This window comes from Balaenoptera acutorostrata, chromosome 5 (genome assembly GCF_949987535.1).
Source record: "Balaenoptera acutorostrata chromosome 5, mBalAcu1.1, whole genome shotgun sequence".
In the NCBI taxonomy this organism is placed as follows: domain Eukaryota; kingdom Metazoa; phylum Chordata; class Mammalia; order Artiodactyla; family Balaenopteridae; genus Balaenoptera; species Balaenoptera acutorostrata.
Window position 1 is genome coordinate 6,081,872 of NC_080068.1, and position 23,153 is coordinate 6,105,024.

At 33.0% G+C, this 23,153-nt stretch overlaps 1 protein-coding gene across 5 annotated transcripts in view; it reads right to left on the reverse strand.

Annotated features, from left to right (window-relative positions):
- The window catches only part of FSTL5 (follistatin like 5), a 773,228-nt gene that overhangs the window by 696,206 nt on the left and 53,869 nt on the right, over nucleotides 1–23,153 (reverse strand). For all 5 annotated transcript variants that reach the window (XM_007184135.3, XM_007184134.2, XM_028167007.2 and 2 more), the window contains one exon: nucleotides 19,836–19,977. In XM_007184135.3, coding sequence (XP_007184197.2) covers nucleotides 19,836–19,961 — 126 coding nt within the window. In that variant the 5' untranslated portion in view covers nucleotides 19,962–19,977. The remainder of the gene's footprint in view (nucleotides 1–19,835; nucleotides 19,978–23,153) is intronic.

A 23,153-nucleotide genomic window follows, 5' to 3' on the forward strand; every position in this document is an offset into this window, starting at 1 on the left:
TCTTTGATATGGAATTCTAGCCATTAGTAGAACAGTTGTCTATCCTGACTGCACTTTGGAATCATCCAGGAACCTTTGCAAATATCCATGTCTAGCACCCAATCCCAGAAGCTCTAATTCAATCTTCTAAAGGAATGGACCAGACATCTGTATTTTTATATGATCACAGATGATCCTAATATGCAGTCAAGATTTATACCCACTGCTTTAGAGACCCTAGAGTCAGTTTACACCTGTAATTCTCAAAATATTCTTTAATTGTTCAAAAGAAACAAACTCGACAGAAATATAAAACGTTTTGCTTCAGCTTTGTATAATGTTTCACCATGATGATACTATATATACATTTTCTGTTGAGAGTCAGTAATATTTGTTACCATTTATAACTGGTAACAGGTAAAACTCCCAACAGATGATCATTTTGTTGCCAGAAATCAATTCACTTTTCTTACATTCCTGATAACAGCACTAACACACAAATGGAAGCAAATAGTTTTGAGATCACTGCTATGGGCTGAATGTATTTCCTCCAGATTAACATGTTGGTGCCTAATCTCCAATGTGATGGTATTGGGAGGTACAGACTATGGGAGGTGATTAGGTCATGAAGATGGAACCCTCATAAGTGGGATTAGTGCCCTTACAAGAAGAAATGTGAGAGAGCTGGCTTTCTCTCTCTCTCTCCCTCTCTCTCTGCCATGTGATGACATAATGAGAAGACTGCTATCTCTGAAACATTAAGAGAGCTCTCACCAGACAACAGATCTGCTGTCACCTTGATGTTTCATTTTCAAGTCTTCAGAATTGTGATAAATAAATGTCTTTTAAGCCACTCAGTCTATGGTATTTTTATTATAGCAGCCTGAACTGATTAAGACAATCATTTTTCTATAATTCGATCAGTAAAAAAGAAATAAGCCACAGTAGCTTCATTTAGAAGCTCAGTAATTCTACCAGTTGACACATAATTCAAAAAATAGCTGAGTTTATGTCTTCTACTGGTGTAACATCTTATATCCTATAAACTTAGGTAATTTCAATAAGATCCTAGTCTCAGCAAATCTCTATTATTAATAGTAATAAAACTATTAGAAAAATAAGATAGTCACAAAATGAATACAAAAATTATTATGCTTTTCAGTAGTAAGCACTCTTTCAGAAGAATACAGTTTTCTACAGTAAAATCTGTTTTGGTAATTATCAGCAAATATTAAAAAAATAAAATGTTGAGGTCAACCCTAGTAAGGATTGAGGAGAGATGGAAGCTGCTTCAAAAGCCTTATTTTAAAGAATGTAAATATGAAATTCCATACCTGGAGTGTATTTTACATGCAATAATTAAATAAATAATGTCAAAAACTTTGATGTTTATGTTATATACAAAAGCTCTAAGAGGTTTAAGTTGTTAATCATTAAGTTTCCTAACATATCAAAAGAGATAAATACCTTTAAGAAAAATTTAAACTACAAAGTTCTGTGATTTATCATTAAGGTAAATTCATAATTGAAGAATGACTTTTTCTGAGTCAGATATTGCATACTAATTCACATCATACTAAACTTTCAAAAAGGGATTTGGCAAGAAATTTTGGAGCTTCAGTTTTAGTATTTTTTTTCTCTTGGAGGATGAATATTCAGTCACTTAATCATCCTGTAATTGTTGTATTCAACATTCATCATCAGCAGCAATAACATTACATCTGCTCACATCTCATTTTTTCCAACTAGGTAGACAAAAGAAAGATCTAGAATAAAATAATTCCTAAGAATCATGCTAAAATATTTTACAAAAATAAATATGCTGGTACAAGCACTTTCAAAACTCTTTGGAATTATCTATTAAAGCTAAATATATGCCCACCTTACAATTACACTCCAAGAGAAATAAGTGCATATGCCCAACAAAAGCCATACATGAGAACTTCTTAATAGCCCCAAACTGGGAACAATTCAAATATACTTCATTAGCAGAATGCATAAAAATTGTGAATTTTGTGTGACAAAACTTTAGAGTAATAAGAACAATATGCTTCCTCTACATACAAAAATGTGGATAAATATCACAGACATAGTGTTTAGCAAAAAAGAAAAAAAATCCATATATAAAATACTTCTTACAGTAGGATTCCATTTATATGAAGTTCAAAAGCAAAACAAATTAATGGTGAAAAACGTGGAATAGTAATTACCTACAGAAGGTAGTATGGATTCAAATTGGCAAGAGGAATCTTCTGGATTGCAGGAAATATTTTACATTATAATCTGAGTGGTAGTTCTGTGAGTGGATACATATAGAAGCGTGTATTTAAATGTACAGTGATGACCTATGTACATTACTGTATCTAACTTACCTCAAATTAAAAATTGATGTAGTTCAATATTTTCCCTAAACAACACAGTCTAGTTACTCACAGCAATATTTTGAGAAATAGTGTTCATACATGGCCAGTTTGTGATTTAAATCCTGTCTCATAATTCTTAAATTATCATCAGCATTCTCTTTCTAGAAAAAGATACCCTAAAATAAGAGACTGGATTAATAATACTTTACTATTTGTTACTACAACTAGATATTAAGCCAGAGTTTTAACATTGTTAGTTTCAAGAGAAATGCAAAGTCAGCTGATGTGTATAGCAACAATTAATTCTAAAAAGCCACTAGAGCAGAGTTCCCTGAATTGTGTTTCCTAGAATATCAGATGGTGTTCAAAATTTTCTATAGTTCATTTAGTTGGGAAATTCTAGGTTAAGCAAAGTTTAGAATATTTCTCAGATTTTAAATTTTATTTATTTATTTATTTATTTATGGCTGTGTTATGTCTTCGTTTCTGTGAGAGGGCTTTCTCTAGTTGCAGCAAGTGGGGGCCACTCCTCATCGCGGTGCGCAGGCCTCTCACCATCACGGCCTCTCTTGTTGCGGAGCACAGGCTCCAGACGCGCAGGCTCAGTAATTGTGGCTCACGGGCCCAGTTGCTCCGCGGCATGTGGGATCCTCCCAGACCAGGGCTCGAACCCGTGTCCCCTGCATTGGCAGGCGGACTCTCAACCACTGCGCCACCAGGGAAGCCCCTCAGATTTTAATATGCTCTTGTGCACTGTGGATTTTCACAGAAGTACAATATGCAGTTTTCTCCAAATGACTTGGCCATTAGAATCCATTTTCAGCAGAAAATTTCTCAAATACAATTTCTCAGGGGCAATGAATGTAGACTTCTGGGAGGTGAATAAGGGATTTTATTATATCAATCAAAAAGAAAAATCCGGGCTTCCCTGGTGGCACAGTGGTTGAGAATCTGCCTGCCAATGCAGGGGACACGGGTTCGAGCCCTGGTCTGGGAGGATCCCACATGCCGCGGAGCAACTGGGACCGTGAACCACAACTGCTGAGCCTGCGCGTCTGGAGCCTGTGCTCCGCAACAGGAGAGGCCACGATAGTGAGAGGCCGCGCACCGCGATGAAGAGTGGCCCCCACTTGCCGCAGGTAGAGAAAGCCCTAGCACAGAAACGAAGACCCAACATAGCAATCAATCAATCAATCAATCTTTTTAAAAAAAAAAAAGAAAAGAAAAGAAAAATCCTAAGATCTTCAGGAACAGTTTTCCAGAGAGAGAGAGACACTGAACACAGCAAGAAGTTTTAATCTATAGTGTATAACCCAATTATATTTATCATTTTAAGGGGGTGATTATAAAGATGGACTTAAACAGTAGGCTGATATTTCACATGGAGAATTAAAAGGAATTGCTTTTCTTTTGGGGGAACACATATTTATTTGGAATCCCAAGTTTTGAAGAAAGAGTTTTTATATAGGAACTGAAAATCTAGTAGAATTGGTAAAAATATTGTTGTGATGGAAATATTTTTACACACAATACACAAAATACATGCATGTAAGTACTTTGAAGGAGCATTTTAAACAAATTTATCAAAAAAGATATCACTAATGTGTAGAGTCCCTACCTACTCTTAGTTAGAAGATGAGAATTTTATTTGCAAATCTATCACTAATTGATTTTAGCAACTTGGGCATTTAGCAATTAGGACCTGAATTTTTCATTAGCCAAATGAAGGTATTAGACTTGTAGACAGATCAGATACACTTCAACTTTTAGTGAAGTTTTTGTAACTTATGTATAAATAAATGCAATTAGGTGTCAAAAATTTAATTTTTTCCCTTGGAAAAAAGCTTTTAGAATTGTCCTCAATTTATTTATATATATATATATATATATATATATATATATATATATATATATATATATTATAAAATTTATTCACATATCTTAAATATCTGTATTGTTAAAATAAACTTAAATGATAAACACAAAAAGTGAAAGTCAACAGTATTCAATTGATGAAATGGAATTGATAAAATGAGTGACGTAATGTTGAAGCTGTATTAACACTTGGCCACATGCTTATGGTACTGATAGGAATGTAAACACAGTAAGGTTAAATATCTTTTACTTTCATATTCTTCAAAGATAAAATAGTAGTTCATTTTTAAGACTTGTTAAAAATCTAGTATGATGTGATAAAGCAAGAGATATTTTTCTCATCACAATAGTTAACATGTTCTCTTACACTTTCTTTTCCTAATTGGAGTTTTAATTCCTTCTTTTAAATGCTATATCTGCTATTTCTGGTTTGCATATCGTTAATCTTCTCAGAGAAGTGAGTTAAAGAGATCATATACTAGGGAAACACTATTTTAGATCTTAAATTGGGTGTGACCGATTAATTTTAGTGGCTCATAAACTAACTGCAATAGATGAATTCCTAAATTTTTTAACAATGAACAATCTATGTTTTAGAATTACATGAATGTTTATATATCACAGTAAATATGTAATTATATATTATAAAATATATTACTATATATAATTATAAATATACAAACATATATAAATACACATGCATACATAAAAATATACAGATATATCTTTAGGTGTACAGTAATAAAATATAGCATTATTTTAGTTATATCTAATTTGTGCTAATAGTTATAGCTTTCAATTATTGTTTACTTAAACATTTAAAACTTCTGCCCAAATGCAGACCCTTCTTATTGTCTTCACATTGTTTTCTATGAAATCACACTGACGAAGTTAACAGTGGCTTTACTGACCTTGAAATTTTACAGTAATATAAATACTTCCATAAAATAATTTATATACTTTGAAGTACTTATGAAATGTACAGAACTTTAAAAACCAAATATTAAATATATGTGTGTGTGTGTGTGTGTGTGTATATATATATATATATATATATATATATATATATATATATATATATATATAAAACAAACAATAGGCAAAGAGATTTGAACAGATTTCACAAAATAAAATTCTTGAATGGCCAGTACACAAATGAAAAGATGCTCAATGTCACTAGTCATCAAGTAAACTCAAATTAAAACTATAATGGGGCTTCCCTGGTGGCGCAGTGGTTGAGAATCTGCCTGCCAATGCAGGGGACACGGGTTCGAGCCCTGGTCTGGGAGGATCCCACATGCCACGGAGCAACTGGGCCCGTGAGCCACAATTACTGAGCCTGCGCGTCTGGAGCCTGTGCTCCGCAACAAGAGAGGCTGCGATGGTGAGAGGCCCGCGCACCGCGATGAAGAGTGGTCCCCACTTGCCGCAACTAGAGAAAGCCCTCGCACAGAAACGAAGACTCAACACAGTCATAAATAAATAAATAAATAAATAAAAGAACGTGAATTTCTAAAAAACAAAAAAAAAAACACTATAATGAATAAGATTCCTCAGAATGGCTAAAATTAAAAACACAGAAAAAAGCAAATATTTCCAAAATGTGCAGTAACTGAAATTGTATGCATTAATCTTGAGAATGTAAAATTGTATATCTACTTTAGGAAAAGTTTTGGTAGTTTCTTATTCAAGGAAAAATACCTACCCTACAAACAAGCAATTCACTGCTATCTATTGACCCAAAGGAAATTAAAATACACAAACATGAAGGATTTATACAGGAATGTTCTTAGCAGCTTTATTTATAAGAATTCCAGCCAGGTTTTCATCAATAGGATCTGGATTTAAAAAAAAAAAAAAAAAAAACATTGTGGTATACTCATATTCTGGAATACTATTCAACAATAAAATTAAATATATTATGGAGAAGCTCAATAACATAGATGAATCTCAATAACATTATAATGAGTAAGAGAAGTATTACACAAATCTGCACATGTGGCATGATCCCTTTTACATGAGATTTTAGAATGGACAAAACTATATTATGGTAAAAAATATCAGAACTTTGTTTGCCTCAGAGGGAATGGGGTCAGAGACTGCCTGGGAAGCGGTGTGAGGGAATTTCCTTGGGGAATGATGACATTCCAATCTTGGTACACCTGTATCTAGATGCCTGTTTCACAAATGTACACATTTGTCAAAACTCAGAGAATGAAGACATAAGTTTTGGGTTTTCCACTGTATGGATAAAGTATTTTAAAATAATAAAAAAAAATTCTAAATAAATATTAACTCTAGTTAATGATATAGTTAAATCTAGTTAAAGTAAGAAAGAAGAGATTAATGTCTATAATATAATTTGAAATTAATACAACAGTAAGATAAATTAATAAATGGAAAGAGGGATGGAGAGGCACACAAACACACACATAAATATGTGAAAATCAAACATAGCAAAATATTCATTGATGTCTTGGTTACATGGGCGCACACTGTAAAATTCTTTCAAATTTGCCTGAATGCTTAAAATTTCATTCTAAAATTTGGGTAAAAATAAAATATAAGGGATACATAATTCCCTTCAATAATTTCCTAAACCTTCATACAATTAAGACAAATGTTTATATTACTTCAAAGCATATATTTTTAAAATATAAATTGTTGTATTTTTATTTACTTGTTTGTTTTGGTAATGTCAGAACACTTGTTTTTGTTAGGTCTCTATAGAAACTTAGTTGGCAAAATTTCCTGAGGACGTATAAACTGGCAAATAATAGAAATATATTCTTTTGAAATACTGTATCATGTGGACATTTCAATGACTGACCTTCATTACCACAGGAATTTTTCAGTAGGTGAGGTAAATATTCACAAAATAACTTGCTGAGAGCTTTATTTAGATTGTGTTGAATCTATAGATCAAGTTGGGAAGAAATGTTATCTTGACAATATTGAGTCTTCTTATCTATGAACATAGGATATCTCTTAATTTATTTAGTTATTTTTTGATTTTGTTTATTTTATAGTTTTCCTCATATAGATCTTGTACATGTTTTGTTAGATTTATACCTGAGTATTTCATTTTTGTGAGTGCTAATATAAATGGTATTATGTTTTTAATTTCAAATTCCATTTATTCATTGCTGGTAAAAAGGGAAGTGATTCACTTTTGTATATTAACCTTGTATCTTATGAAATTTCTACAATCACTTATTAGTTCCAGGAGGTATTTTGTCAGATTATGACTGGAAAGTCCAGACCAGACCCACATATATATAGTCAGCTGATCTTTGACAAGAGAACAAAGGCAGTACAATGGAAAAAGATAGATCTCTACTCAAACTTCAGAATTAGTGAATCATCTTCCTACATACTAACAATGAACATGTGGAATTTGAAATTGAAAAGACAATACCACTTTCATTAGCACCCAGAAATATTAAATACTTAGATATAAACCTAACACAATATGTACAAGATCTATATAAAGACAACTACAGCACTCCAATGAACAAAATCAAAGAACTAAATAAATGGAGAGATATTCCATGTTCATGGATATAAAGGCTCAATATTGTCATGATTTCAATTCCTCCCAAGTTGATCTATATGTTCAATGCAACCCCAGTCAGCATCTCAACCACTTATTTTATGGATAATGACAACTGATCCTAAAGTTTGAGAGGAAAAAGACCCAGAAAAGGCTACACAATATTGAGAAAGAAGGAGGTGGGGGGACTGACACGAATGCACTTACGACTTATCATAAAGCTACAGTAATCAAGAGAGTGTGGCATTGGTGGAAGAATTGACAAATAGCTCAGTGGAACAGAGTAGAGTCCAGATCAGACCCACAGTAATATAATCAACTGATCTTTGATGAAAGAGCAATGGCAGTACAATGGAACAAAGATAGCTTTTTCAACAAATGATGCTGGAACAACTGGACACCTACATGTAAAAAAAGAAAAAAATGAATCTAGACACAGACTTGAAACCCTTCACAAGAATCACCCAAAATGAATCTTAGGCCTATATGTGAAATGGAAAACTATAAACCTCCCAGAAGGTAATAACACAGGAGAAAATGTAAATGACCTTGAGTATGGCAATGACTTTTAAAATACTACAAAAAAGGCATGATTCAGGAAAGAAATAATTGTTAAGCTGAACTTCATTAAAGTTAAAAAATGTCTTCTCTGCAAAACACAATGTCAAGAAATGAGAAAACGAGTCACAGTCAGAAAGAAAATATCTGAAAATAGCACATCTGATAAAGGACTATTATTCAAAATATACAATGGACTCAAACTCAACGATGAGAAAACTAATAACCCAATTTAAAAAATGGGCAAAAGACCTGAGCAGACACCTATACCAAGAGAATATACAGATTACAAATAAACATATAGAAATATGTTAAATGTCATATGTCTTTAGTGAATGGCAAATTAAAACCATAGTGAGATACCACTATATGTATATTAGAATGGCTAAAATCCAAAAAGTTGGCAACACCAAATGCTGACAAGAATGTGGAACCACTCTCATTTATTGTTGATGAGAATGCAAAATGGTGCAGCTACTTTGGAAGACAGTGTAACACTTTCTTATAAAACTAATCATACCCTTCCGTATGATTCAATAATCACACTCCTTGGAATTTCCCCAGATGAGTTGAAAACTTATGTCCACACAAAAACCTGCACACAGATGTTTATAACAGTTTTATTTTTAATTATCAAAATCAAGCGACCAACATGTCCTTCAGTAAGTAAGTAGATAAATAAATTGTGGTACATCCAGACAATGGACTATTATTCAGTACTAAAAAGAAATGAACTATCAAGACATGAAAAGATATGGAGAAATCTTTAGTGCATACTACTAAGTGAAGGAAGCCAATCTGTAAGGGCTATATTCTGTAAGATTCCAACAACGTGACATTTTGGAAGAGGCAAAACTATGGAGACAATAACATGATTAGAGTTTATGGGGAGTTATGGGAGAGAGAGATAAATAGGCAGAGCACAGAGTATTTTTAGGAGGATGAAATTATCCTGTATGCTACTACAATGGTGCATACAGGTTATTATTCATGTGTCAAAATCCATAAAGTGTAGAACACCAAGAGTGAATGCTAAGGCAAACCATGGACTTCAGGTAATAATGATTTGTCACTGTAGGTTCATGAATTGTAACAAAAGTACCATGTGGTGCAGGATGCTGATACTGGGGGAAGCTTATAGATGTGGTGCCAGGAAGTATATGGGCACTCTCTAGACTCTCTACTCGATTGTGCTGTGAACCTAAAAGCGTTATAAGGAAATAGTCTATTTAAAAATTGGGAAAGAGAAAAGAAGCCCTTTAGGAGAAAATAAAACCACATTGCCACCATTGCTGATAGCATATGTAAGTATCCTTCTGACAGGATGTTGAAAATAGACATTTTTTGTTGGATGGTTCTACCAATTGGTAGTATAATGACTGACAGCCCAATCTTTGAATGGGCCATTTGTTTAACACACACAACTGATAAACTTCCAATCACTTTCAGACAGACTGGTGGCTAGTTCAAATTGTGTGATCTTCAATAAAGACCTTTTCCTCTCAGGCACTCACTTTTCCCATCTGTATTGTATGCTTTTAAAGATGGATTGAATATTTTCTACTATTTTATAGCTCTAAAACCACTATCTCTCAGCTCATATACAGGGAATCCGACACCAGAAATAAGCAGTAAGCAATATTAGTTAAAACTAATCCTATTCTTTTCAACTGTGATCTATACACCATAGGGTTTTTATGCCTTAAACATGTTGAATGTCAAGCTCATAAATCAGAATATTTCTTTTCATTTATAATACAGAGCTTTGCTAATTGAATTCACAATAGAATTTTAATAATGGAAGATGTACAAAACAACTTACAATTAGTTTACACATTGCAGTAGTGAATACAAATATTAGGTTGTGGTATATTAATGTTAATTTACCTCATTTGCCTGTTCTTAACTCATAAGCCTTTTTTGTACATGTACATGTTTAGAGTAACCAAACTGAACCCTGTTATAAACTATGACACCTATATAAATATTTTTTAACAGGAGGTAGTATAATGTGCTTAATTAGTGGTAGATCTGGGTCTATCAGTAGTTTGTTTTCCTTAGCAAACTGATGTGTACTAGCACATTCTTTCCACAGAAATGAGGAGAAAAATACAACTATATCTAAAGATAAGAAGGCTTTGGAAGTTAATCAAAAGTCAATCAAAATGAACAGTAATGACAAACCTGTTTAACCGCATCTAGGCCCTAATATTCTGGTGCTTCTTGATCAGTAAAAGAATCAATAACTGTTCAGGGAAACAGGGATAAAGCCACTGTTTTTCAACTATCTATCTATCTATCTATCTACATAAATTTTTTAAATTATTGAGTTGGGTAAGAGAAAGCATTGTGGCTCAGGTCACTTGAAATTCATCCCAGAGTGGTAAAAAACTTCATAAGTCCCCAAGACTAGTGCATAAACAGAGTTTTCTGGAATCCTGACAAGCTTGGTTCTAATACACTATATGAATTTGATTTATTTGACTACTTTGTTATATTTTATTGAATAGATGTAAGTAGAATGCTAATGCATCCCATTTTTAACATTTCAAAACTTCAAATCTTCAAACGAAAGCAGTTATAACTACTACTTTTAAAGTTTTACAAAAAATATTTTAATGTAGGGTCATAGAGGTATAAAGGGACAGACTTTATGCATATCACCCTACACATCTGTAATAATAGTACTGCTTTGAGAATTCATTCTCAAAAGGATCAAATGACGAGTAGGTTCTTATCTTGAAGATTTTAAAAGTTATATATATCCCTTTATTGACTTATTTTTGGTAAGGAAAGTGATTTAGTCAACCACATGCCGATTTTCCCCAGATTAGCAAATATTTCCTGGTGTAAAGGAATAAACATGAAAGCAACACATTCGAAGGTCGACAAAACATTTTTTTCCTTAAAGTTCTAGAAAGTACAAAATTAAGCAGTAAAAGGTAGGATGAAGTTATACCTATGCACTTGGTTTGCAAATCAACTTTGAAATACACATCATTAGTTTAGGCCTTAGATACACTTGATGGTGACTCTGACCTCCTGATACAGGTGGTACTCCCCTTGTGTCTTGGGAGACAATCCCCCTCATGTTTTTGCACATCTCCTGAGCAGAGACACTGACTGCCATTTGCTCTGGAATCTATACAAGGATGTTTGTACAGCAAGCAGCTTTGAAACACAGAGATAATGTCCCCTTCCAGAGCAAAGGCAAGTGTATATACAGTCTTAGAAGACAGAGATTGTATCTCTAATCCAAGCAAAGGGCAAGACTACCTACTGTCCAGTATCCTAAAGATAATGTCTTCTTCTGGTGCAAAGAACGGTCCATATGTTGCCCTTCAATGCACAAATCTTCTATATCCTATGGTGTATGCTGCTGTAACATAGCCCTCTTTGCATAGCCCTGTGGAAACTAGGCTTCAGGCACTAGCTCAATTAAGAGCAGAACTTCATTTATCAGGAAAAATAAATAAATGTTCTCCTTTTTCAAACATAATTTTTGGATTAAAAAATCTGATTTGCATTTCTCTAATAACTAGCAATGTTGAGCATCTTTTCATGAGCCTTTTGGCCATCTGTATGTCTTCTTTGGAGAAAAGTCTATTTAGATTTTCTGCCCATTTGGATTGGGTTGTTTATATATATATACATATGTAAATATATATATAGATAGATAGATAGATAGAGATAGAGAGAGAGAGAGAGAGAGAGAGAACTGTATGAGCAGTTTCTAAATTTTGGAGATTAATCACTTGTCAGTTGCATCATTTGCAAATATTTTCTCCCATTTTATAGGTTGTCTTTTCATTTTGTTTCTGGTTTCTTTTGCTGTGCAAAAGCTTTTAAGTTTAATTAGGTCCCAACTGTTCATTTTTGTTTTTATTTCCATTACTCTAGGAGACGAATCCAAAAAGATATTGCTGCAATGGATGTCAAAGAGTGTTCTGCCTACGTTTTTCTAGAGGAGTTTTATAGCATCTGGTCTTACATTTAGGTCTTTAATCCATTCTCAGTTTATTATTGTGTATGGTGTTACAGAATGTTCTATTTTCATTCTTTTATGTATAGCTGTCCAGTTTTCCCAGCACCACTTATTGAAGAGAGTGTCTTTTCTCCACTGTATATTCTTGCCTCCTTTTTTGTAGATTAATTGATCATAGGTGCATGGGTTTATTTCTGGGCTTTCTATCCTGTTCCATTGATCAATATTTCTGTTTTTGTACTGGTACCATACTGTTTTGATTACTGTAGCTTTGTAGTATACTCTGAAGTCAGGGATAGTGATTCCTCCAGCTCCATTCTTCTTTCTCAAAATTGCTTTGGCTATTAGGGGCCTTTTGTGTTTCCATACAAATTTAAAAATTTTTTGTTCTAGTTATGTGAAAAATGCCAAGAAATGCAAATCAAAATGACAATGAGGTATCACCTCACACCAGTCAGAATGGCCATCATCAAAAAGTCTACAACTAATAAATGCTAGAGAGGGTGTGGAGAAAAAGGAATCCTCCTACACTGTTGGTGGGAATGTAAATTTGTACAGCCAATATGGAGAACAGTATGGAAGTTCCTTAAAAAACTAAAAATAGAGCTACCATATGATCCTGCAATTCCACTCCTGGCCATATATCTGGAGAAAAACATAATTCAAAAATATACATGCACTCCAATGCTCACAGCAGCACTATTTGTAATAGCCAAGACATGGAACAACCTAAATGTCCATCGCCAGATGAATGAGTAAAGAAGATGTGGTATATTTATACAATGAAATATTACTCAGCCATAAAAAGAATGAAATAATGCCATATGCAGCAACATGGACGGGCCTATAGATTATCATACTAAGTGAAGTAAGCCAGACAGAGAAGGATGAATATCATATGATATCTTTTTTATGTGGAATCTAAAAAAAAAAAGATACAAACAAACTTATATACAAAACAGAAATAGACTCACAGACATAGAAAACACTTATGGTCACTAATGGGGAAAGGTGGGGAAGGATAAATGTGGAGTTTGGGATTAACAGATACACACTATTATATATAAAACAGATAAACAAGGACCTACTGTATAGTGCAGGGAACTATACTCAATATTTTGTAATAACCTATAAGGGAAAATAATCTGAAAAATAATATATATGTATATGTATAACTGAATCACTTTGTTGTGCACCTGAAACTAACACAAAATTGTGAATCAACTATACTTCAATAAAAAGTAAAACATAAAAAGTCAGAGATTTATTAATAATAATCAATCACTAAGATATATATGGAATAAATATATCTATATATTAATTCCTTAACATTTACTTAATCAATCATTCCACCATGATGTCTTTACTTCCCTCATCACGACCATTTTTGCTTTTACATAATGGTCCAAATCGCTTCTTGACCTCTGCAAAATACATTAACATTTTAAAAGGCCTTCCCTTGAACATGCTGGAAGCAGTAAGATATTTCAGATGGAATGGCAAAATTTTTAGTCAGTCAGGAAATAATGCTCCTGGGTTTGCCTGAAGGTTTCTATCCTCTGAGCAGTCACGGTTTTGATGTGTTGTTTAATGTTTTTCTCCTTCCCTAGAGTTCTCTCCTGTCACTCTTCACCAATCCACATCTATCAATCTTTTAATACCAAAAGTAAAACATCACCTCCCACAAACGACTTCTTTGAATTATAGTGCACTGCCATGCATAGCAACACTCTCTGGACTTATTAAATTATGCAAACTCTTTGCTCCATTTGCACGGTAACTACTTTCATAGACTAACATTTTGATTTAGGAAGTAAAGGGATAGTAATGCAATTTTGGTTTTCTCTGCACTATAAAGCTGGGCATCACATTCTCTGGCCACACAAACATGTAAGCTATTTAAGATCTTTCAGTGGTCCCACTAGGTATACTCAAAGAGAACTCCTTACTGTTCTCATAAGATCTTCCCTCTAGCTTGGCTTTGATTACCAGTATCAGCAAACAATGTAGCAGTGCGATCAGTGCAGAAGGTAAGAAAAAGGATGTTAGATAAGGCACCGACTCTAACAGGATTTACAGTGAACTGACTAGGGTAATATGCTGAAATATTAGTACACGCATATTACAGGTTTGTGACTACAACAGGAGTTTTAATTGTGATAGGAAATTATGACTCAGCAGGAAACACAGAGGAGAAAGAAATACTGGATGAAAGAGAGGAAGAAAAGTCTAGGAATGGAAATGAAAAAAAAAAAAAAAAATACCACGACAGTAGAGGAAAAGGAGCCCAGAATATGTGGTTAGGTGATAGGAGTTTACATTCTAGTTCTCTCTTTATTGGTGAGAACAGACTATGGTTATGCTGAGATAGCAAACAACTCCCAAGTCTCAGTGGTTTAAAACAGAAGATTTTCCCTTCATTTCACATTTCAATTTTAATAATATCATTTGGATAAACAGGAATAATACTCCCTGCATCGCAGGATTATTGTAGAATTAAATTACAACAATGTATATGAAAGTACGTAGTGCAATGTAAGTATGCAATGTTCACTAATTGCCAGTGTGTTTCACTCATCCTAGTTATTTAGACACTTGGGATGATTTAAGCTGACACCACTTGATCAGATGCTGTTTGTCATGCTAGAAGAAAAAGAGAATTCAGGAAGATTTTACAATTGGGATCAAATGTTCAGCCTAGATGCATTTCATGTCACTTCTTACAGTTCATTAGCCAGAAGTAGACACATAGTCACATCAACCACAAAGGGACCAAGACATAAAATCGTGCCTTACTACTATGTGATCAGAATGCAGAGAGAATAGGAAATACACAGCACACAGGTCAAATTATTACAAAAATTACTCACTGTGGAATGGGCATTAAGATATACAGACTCTGTATTAAATCCTAAATTCTGCTTCCTAACATTATAAGGGTGTTGTATTAAACAATTACTAAACATTTTTGAAGCCCAATTTTCTCATTTATCAAATGGTAATAAAACCACTTATGACATGAAAATCTTCATATAATTAAACCAATGTATAGAATAAAGCTAACAGAGTACATGGTATACAGTCAATGCTCTGTGAGACTAAGTTCTGTATGGGCTGCTCTGAGTATACACATTCTGGAGATGGCTTAAAATTTGGGAGACTTCAGGGAATTTTCTCACAAATGCACATGGCAGCCAATAGTTACTACTATGCTCAACACCTAGATTCCTAGCAACAGACCAGCAGTTAGGGTGGTGACTATTGCTTCCTAGTGAGACTTCATTGGGAGACTGGCCTAAACCAGAGCTACAGCAACCTTCAGAAGAAGGCATTCAATCTGGCCAAGAAAACGGAGGTGGGAACACTGTGGTTGTGCTTATGGAAAGGCAAGAGGAACAATCTGAAATAACATGAGATGTTTCTCGTTGAAGTTAATGTCACATTGCTTTACTACCATCATCATCTTTATGCTTTTCTGGTCCCTCTTCCACATCTGTTGTCTACCTATGCTTTTATCTACCTCTTACTAATCTCATTGATTCTGTCTGTTCCCCTCTCTTCTCCTTGGGAAAGTAACTTTTCCTCTCTGATTTTAATAATATCATTTGGATAAACAGGAATAATATTCCCTGCATCCCAGGATTATTGTAGAATTAAATTACAACAATTAATGTATATGAAAGTACATAGTACAATATAAGTATGCAATGGTTATTTTAAAATAATAATGAAGGAAGAGCCACTATTTGGATTTGCATTTTGTAATTGTATTTTACAATTTTACAGTGCTAATGAATTCCTACTCTTAAGTTCAATAAATACTTGTTGGGTAAACACATTGGATGAAACACAGGATCAGCTCCCTTAGATACATACTATGGACTATAATTAAGATTCTATAATTAGCATGATGGATTTATGTTACTCATTTTTATCTTGAGACAGACAAATATATTTGTAATCACATTTGTGTGTATATAGAGTTGTAAATGATATAACTATGTACATATATGTTTATAATTATATCTACACCATTTCTATGTAATATGACAAATAATTCTCACATTTCAGTTTTTGCTCCCAAAAGGGGATTCACTATACAGTTAACACACAAATTTTTGATAAAAATGAATTCTGTATATACATTTGTCTGGATTCAAAGTACAGACAACTCTCTGGGGAAAATGTGGAGATTGGCTAATCAGAAACTATCATATCTATTATTTTATAGTTTTGTAGTTAATAACTAATATTTAATACTAGTGACACCTATCCAAAGGTTTATAGATGTTATTATTCCTTGCAATTTAAATAAAACCATGTAGGTTAAAAAATAACAAATAAGAGGAAATCAATTTATGTAATGCTATTAAAATAATGTATTTAAAAAATTTATTAAGTATAGCTCTATTGATTTTACTCTGGTAGAATGATAGAAAAAGAAATTATTTCTGACTTATTATTAATTATAATAATATGATATAATTATACATGTATATCATCTTGATTTAAGCCTTATTCTAGCCAACAGATGGAATCATTCATTCTACATATATTTGTTTCTTGTTTACCATGTGCCACAAACTGTTCTAGGTGCTGTGTTATAGCAAGATGAATAGTAGCTTATATCATAAGGGAAGGAAACATCCAACAAACTAATAGATAATTAAAATAGGTATCTTGCAAATAGTGATGTATTCTATGAGTGGAAATAAGAAATAGAGACACAGACGTAGAGAACAAACGTATGGATACCAAGGGGGGAAGGGGAGGTGGGATGAACTAGGAGATAGGGATTGACATATATACACTATTGATACTATGTATAAAATAGATAACTGATGAGAACCTACTGTATAGCACAGGGAACTCTACTCAATGTACTGTGATGACCTAAATGGGGAGCAAATCCAAAAAAGAGGAGATATGTGTGTATGTATAGCTGCTTCACTATGTGGTAGTGTAGAAACTAACACAACATTATAAAGTAACTATACTCCAATAAAAATTTTAAAATAAACAAATAAATAAATATGAGAGAAGAGTACAGAAGAAAACATTTTACAAAACTATTTAGAATATCAGTAAGAAGACTAGAAAAGGCCCTTCCTGTTTAAGACAAAAAAAAAAAAAAAAATGGACATAAAAAGTTTAGAACCTCTGGGACTAATTAATAAAAGCTTATTTCCTAGAAAAAAGAAAAAAAAAAGAAGAAAGAAAAAAGAAAGAAAAGAAAATAAATCAAACAGGGGATCTAGGGAATGTCTATGTTTGTTCCATTTTCAATTATGGTTTGGGAAAGCCTAATAAAGTAGCATGTGAACCTAACTGGAATGAAAGCAGTGGAAAAAGGATGACCAGGTAGCCCTGGGATTCAAACAGTGACTGATATAAACAAAAATAAAAAGTATAATGAGATTAGTCTTCAAGGTCTTGGGGAAGGAAAAGTAGATTCCAGTGGCTGGGTCAGGGGTTGATAGTGTGTGGAAAGTATCTGGTGGGACACTGCAGGAACTTGCACAGCTCAGGGTGCTTCTTTATTCCTATCAAATACATACGTTTACACACACACACACACACACACACACAAAGTCACAGAATGCCTCTTATAGCTTCATGTCACCTCTGTCTCACGTCATTTGAAAGTTAGGTATTACATAGCATTCTCTGCTATCTGCTTCTACATACTAGCAATCATGTATTATTTCTAATTATTTCGGGCTACAGACACAGAGATGGAAAAGATTGGGAGGTGACTTTGATCATTTTGGGTGGGTATTAGTCTTTCTAAAACAGGTTTAACTCATTGTGTTGTTTCATTTCCTTAAAGGTTTCTTAAATCACACAGCAGTGCAGGATAAGAAATTTATCTTCAACGTCCAAATTTAATTCAAAATTATTTATAAATAATACATAAAAATCTGTGGTTTATATTTAGCAGGGGAACAGTCAAAACTCCTACCTGTCATTTTTCTGCCATCGATTCAATTAAACAGTATCTACTATATTCATGGCACTAGGAATGAAAAGATTAGAAAGGCACAGTTTCTGACCTAAGACACATAACATAGGGCAGACACAAAGCATGGAATAAATATTCACTGGGTCTGTAACAGTATGAGTCAATATGTTGAATTAATAACGTGTTTTGAGAGCATTCATAAAGGAGTTATTATTTCTAAGTTTGGGGCAGTGATAAAACTTATTCTTAGCCCAAGAAGTAGGGGAAACAAATGATATTTGAAAGATAGTAGAACGAGGCCAATTCTCCAATTGTATTTATCCAGACTGAACACTTTAATAACTTATTTACTTTTACATGAGACTAAATTTCTACAATGATTTTTGACATTGAAGTATATTGTATATTTTACTTATTTTCTCTTTTATTCCTATCAAATCTATCCTGCATGTTATACCCTAGCCTATTGATATATTTAATAAATATATGCATTCAGAAAAATCCTTTAACATTCTAAGAATTTTTATTTCTCATCTATAGAATGAAAATAGATACGTCTTCATCAGTTTGTTTTGAAGATTAAATAAAATAATACATTTAATAGCTTAGCCTAGTGTCTGGCACATAAAAATCCCAGTAAAGGTTAGCAATTTTATCAAAATACAATAATGTGATGAAAGAATTTCAGCAAAAATAAATGTCACTAGCATGTATTGAATATAAGGGAGAAAATCAATATAGTTATGTTTATTTCAAGTGTTTTTTAAAAGACAAGTAGCATAAGAAATTTTAAAATACATATGTTCTTTTCAAAATCAGCATTTTTGTCTTTTTTCAGTTCTCTAGGAAAACCAAAATGTATTATAAACTTATTTGATTGAATAAAATGTTGCTTCAGTATCTTATTTGCAGTATCATGATCTGTTATTAAAATAAAAGCACTAGCTTAATTTATTGTAAGTATATAATCTATATAATTTATAGAATTCCTAAATGTCAACTTATTTTTTCTTGAAAATATTTAACATAAATAAATGAAGTATTTTCTCAACATTAGACAACACAAAATTATGATTTTTGATGAACTTAAAATGTCTAATGATTTTTATAAAAACAAAAACTGCCAAACTATATCTCTAGATGGTACAGACATCCTTTTCTGTTTATCTTTATGACAAATTCAAGAATATAACAGTATTGTTTTATTTTGAAAAGTTCTAAACTTAAAATTAATATCAAAATAATAGAAAGCATCTGGGTGATTAGGTCTTAACATATTTACTGATTTTTATAAATCCTTTACTATTACTTCACGTGAACTTTTAATGACATATTTTTAAAATAACCCATCTCTATAATTTGTTAAAAAGTATTTAATTCCCAAAGTTGTAAGTTTCCAAAAGTACTACCATTTCATGTTTTAAAATGTGATTTTTATGTAAATTATATTCTGAAAGCATATTCTGAAATAAGTGCTCCTAAGTGAGTAGTAAACCAGACAACTAATAGTTTAGTTCATAACCGCTAGACACTAGGAGCAAGTCCAGATGGGTACTGTACCTTGTGTCGCAATCTTATTAGAGGCTGATAAGATTTAAGGCCATATCCTGCTTCTTTGGTTGGCCTTCCTTCTGACTCCAGAAAAATGAATCCAAGAATCAAAACAGCTGACCAGCACTTAAACATCCTTATTGCTTTTCACCTGTGAAAATTAACATTGCAAATAATCAGAAAATACATTCTATACTGAATAAATGTATCAGGAAATATTCAATAGCAAATAGAAATCTTCATAGATCTAATCAAAACCTGGCAGCAGTCGCCAACTGAATCCATAATAGGTAAGAATCTCTGAATAAAGATTATCTTTTTGATCATAACAAATATCGTTTGTTTTACTCATACAGCTTTACACAACATTGAATAAGTAGAAATTTAGGGGCCAAAAACAAAGTATTGAGGAACAATTAATAAACACATGTTGAAAGAAAATTTTTTTAAAAAGAGAGAAAACATTAAACAATGATAAATTTTCTAAGCATCCATACAGAATACAATTATCAATATGTTTTTAAATCTCAAACTCCTCTTTGAGTATATTTGATGAGTAATGCTTAATAAAACTATAGCTATTATAATTTACTGGTAAATATTGGTGAGGTTGATAGGATAGTCTTCTATGGTAAGTACTTAATAAACTGAGGTACAACAGAAATTATACAGATAGGTTATATCGAGTTATGAACGCATTTTACCAGTAGCACCTAAGAGGACGTTTCCTAGAAAATTGCTTTTTAAGTGCTTTAAACTAAAGGTCCTATGACTCTTTCCACAGCTCTATATTCTTGGCTATAGCAGAGAAACTGTAAAATTGCATAAATTTATCACCATATAAACTCTCTAAGCCCTCTTCCAAACAAACAAATCTATGCTTTGACCTCAACTATATTCCACTTTACCACTTTCACATCTTTGTCACTATTGTGACCATAGGAGGAGCTTTTTCTCCTGTCTAATCCAATCTGGTCATCTGGCTTGAGAAACTTAACCAACTGATTAACCCTGCTATTTAGCGTATTTAAACTCTGTCTCTAAATAATTTTCTTCCATCTTTAAATGTATTCAAATCATCCATGTTTTAAGATAATTTCTCTTCTCTCCTTCTGAATTTTTGGAAGGAATTGTGTATCTCATTCTATCCATTTTCTGACCAATCATGATTCTATCCTCATCACTCTATCAAAATAACATTTCTTTTTTTCAAGAAATGGTCACTTTACTTGATGTCTATGACATCCATCTCTTCTGTGTCTATAGAGTTTGTAAAAATGTCTTCTCAGTCCTTTTGCAAGCCATCCCACTCCTTTATTTTGCCATTAAATATTACTTAATCCCATTAGCCATGTATCCTACTTCATTCACTCAGCCAGACATTCAACATAGTCTATGGTTTTAATTATATGTAGTGCTTCTCATTCAATCTCCAGATTGGTATGATTAGCCTCCTTAACAGCTCTGCCTTCATGTTTCAAAAGAAACTCCTCATAGTATACACATCCCTACAAAAAGCCATGCTTTTGCAGACTTTCATTCAACCCTGTACTCAAGCCAGAAACAAAGGAGACATTTTTGACATCTTAGTCTCCCTTACTCTCCATATTAAACCCATCTCTAAGTTCTATTAGTTCTACCTTCCTATATATATCTCTCAAACATCAGTTCCTTTCCAAATCTATAGCCACAACCCTAGTTCAAGCTGTAGGCACCACTTCTCCTTTCAAATGCTCCAATCCCATCCTTCCTCTCCTTCCACACTTTTGCACCTTCAATCCCTTCTCCACACAACAGCCTGATCGATCATGTTGAATCTAAACATCATGATGTTATTGCCTTTGCTAGTAACTTTGAGATATATACATTTATCCTTAAGATAAAAAACACAAGCCACTGGTTCTTACAAGTTCCTACAGCATCTAGGCTCTGCATGTCTTACTCTTCTCTAAATAACTGTTCTCCAGCCTGACTAATTTCATGCAGTTATTTGAACTTGTTTTGTCCATTCCTACTATAAGGCTTTTATGTACTATTATCTCCAATTGAAATACAATTATTTTCCCATTTATCACCCAAGACCATCACACATCAAAAATGTCCCTTAGAATCCTTCCCCATAATACGAAGCTTGACTTACATTTCTTAGTTACTCTACTCATAGATCAGTATTCTTTCATTTCAGAGCATCTCTTTGTAATTATACAACATTAATATGATTACTTTAAAATGTACTCACAAGACTATATATCTGTCTCCTTCAAACTTCGTGGTTGCTGGAATCTGTTTTGTTTTGTTTTTTTTCCCCACCATTATATCATCTGGACCCACCAAATTGCCTTTCACCTACTGGACATACAATGAATGAATGCATAAATGAATGTCATCTTGCATGCAAGGGAAACAAGAAAGAGCGTGTTTCCCTGCATTCTGACAATTCTGAATGCAATTCCCATTTCCACTACTGTTACAAAACATCTGAAAACTAACCTGAGAAAACTAAATATTTTCATTTGCAATCCCTCCTTCTGCTGTCATTTTGACGTATAGTCTAATCCTTCTCCCAGAGGTAAATATTTGTTTATAAGACAACTGGATGGAATATTTCAAATTCAATATAGAGATCGAGAATAAAGCGAACAGTTCAGGTGAAGGGGTATTTTTTCAGAGCTCTGAATACTATGTTCCTTCTGTTGTGAAGCAGGAGAAGGAGGAAAGAGGCATGGCAACAACCCTGTAGCATTATGATTCTAGGTGAAGGTGAGGTCATAAATTTCCTAAAAGTGTTCGCTTAAGGGTTTGTCTTTCTCTGCCCTTTCTTTTCCCCTCCTAAACTCCCTCTAATTCTCTCTTTTTGTGTGTGTGTGTGTATATACACACACACACACACACACACACACACACACACAAATATATATATATATCATATATATATCCCACAAGGAAAAGAGTTCAGCTACTATAAAACACAGAACAAATGGACAGTTAATTAGGTGAATAAAGATCTCATAAATTTTGGGTGAGTGAACTTCTACACATTGATAATTAGATCAACAATCTGCTGAAATATATTTTCTGCCAAAAAGCAAAAGGATAGGAATATCTACTTTAAGAAATTTCATTAGTTGAGGAAAATAAGTCAGTGCGTAAATCTTTGGTGTAGTATTGATATATGCAACCTATTTATACTATTTTAATCTACTTTTCTGATACTCTTAACTGTGATTCATTTTTTCTTCAGTGGTAGTCTTATGATTTTCAAGTCTAAAATTTCTTAAAAATACCACATTATACAAAAATAAGAATGTTTTATCTTATCAAAAACTG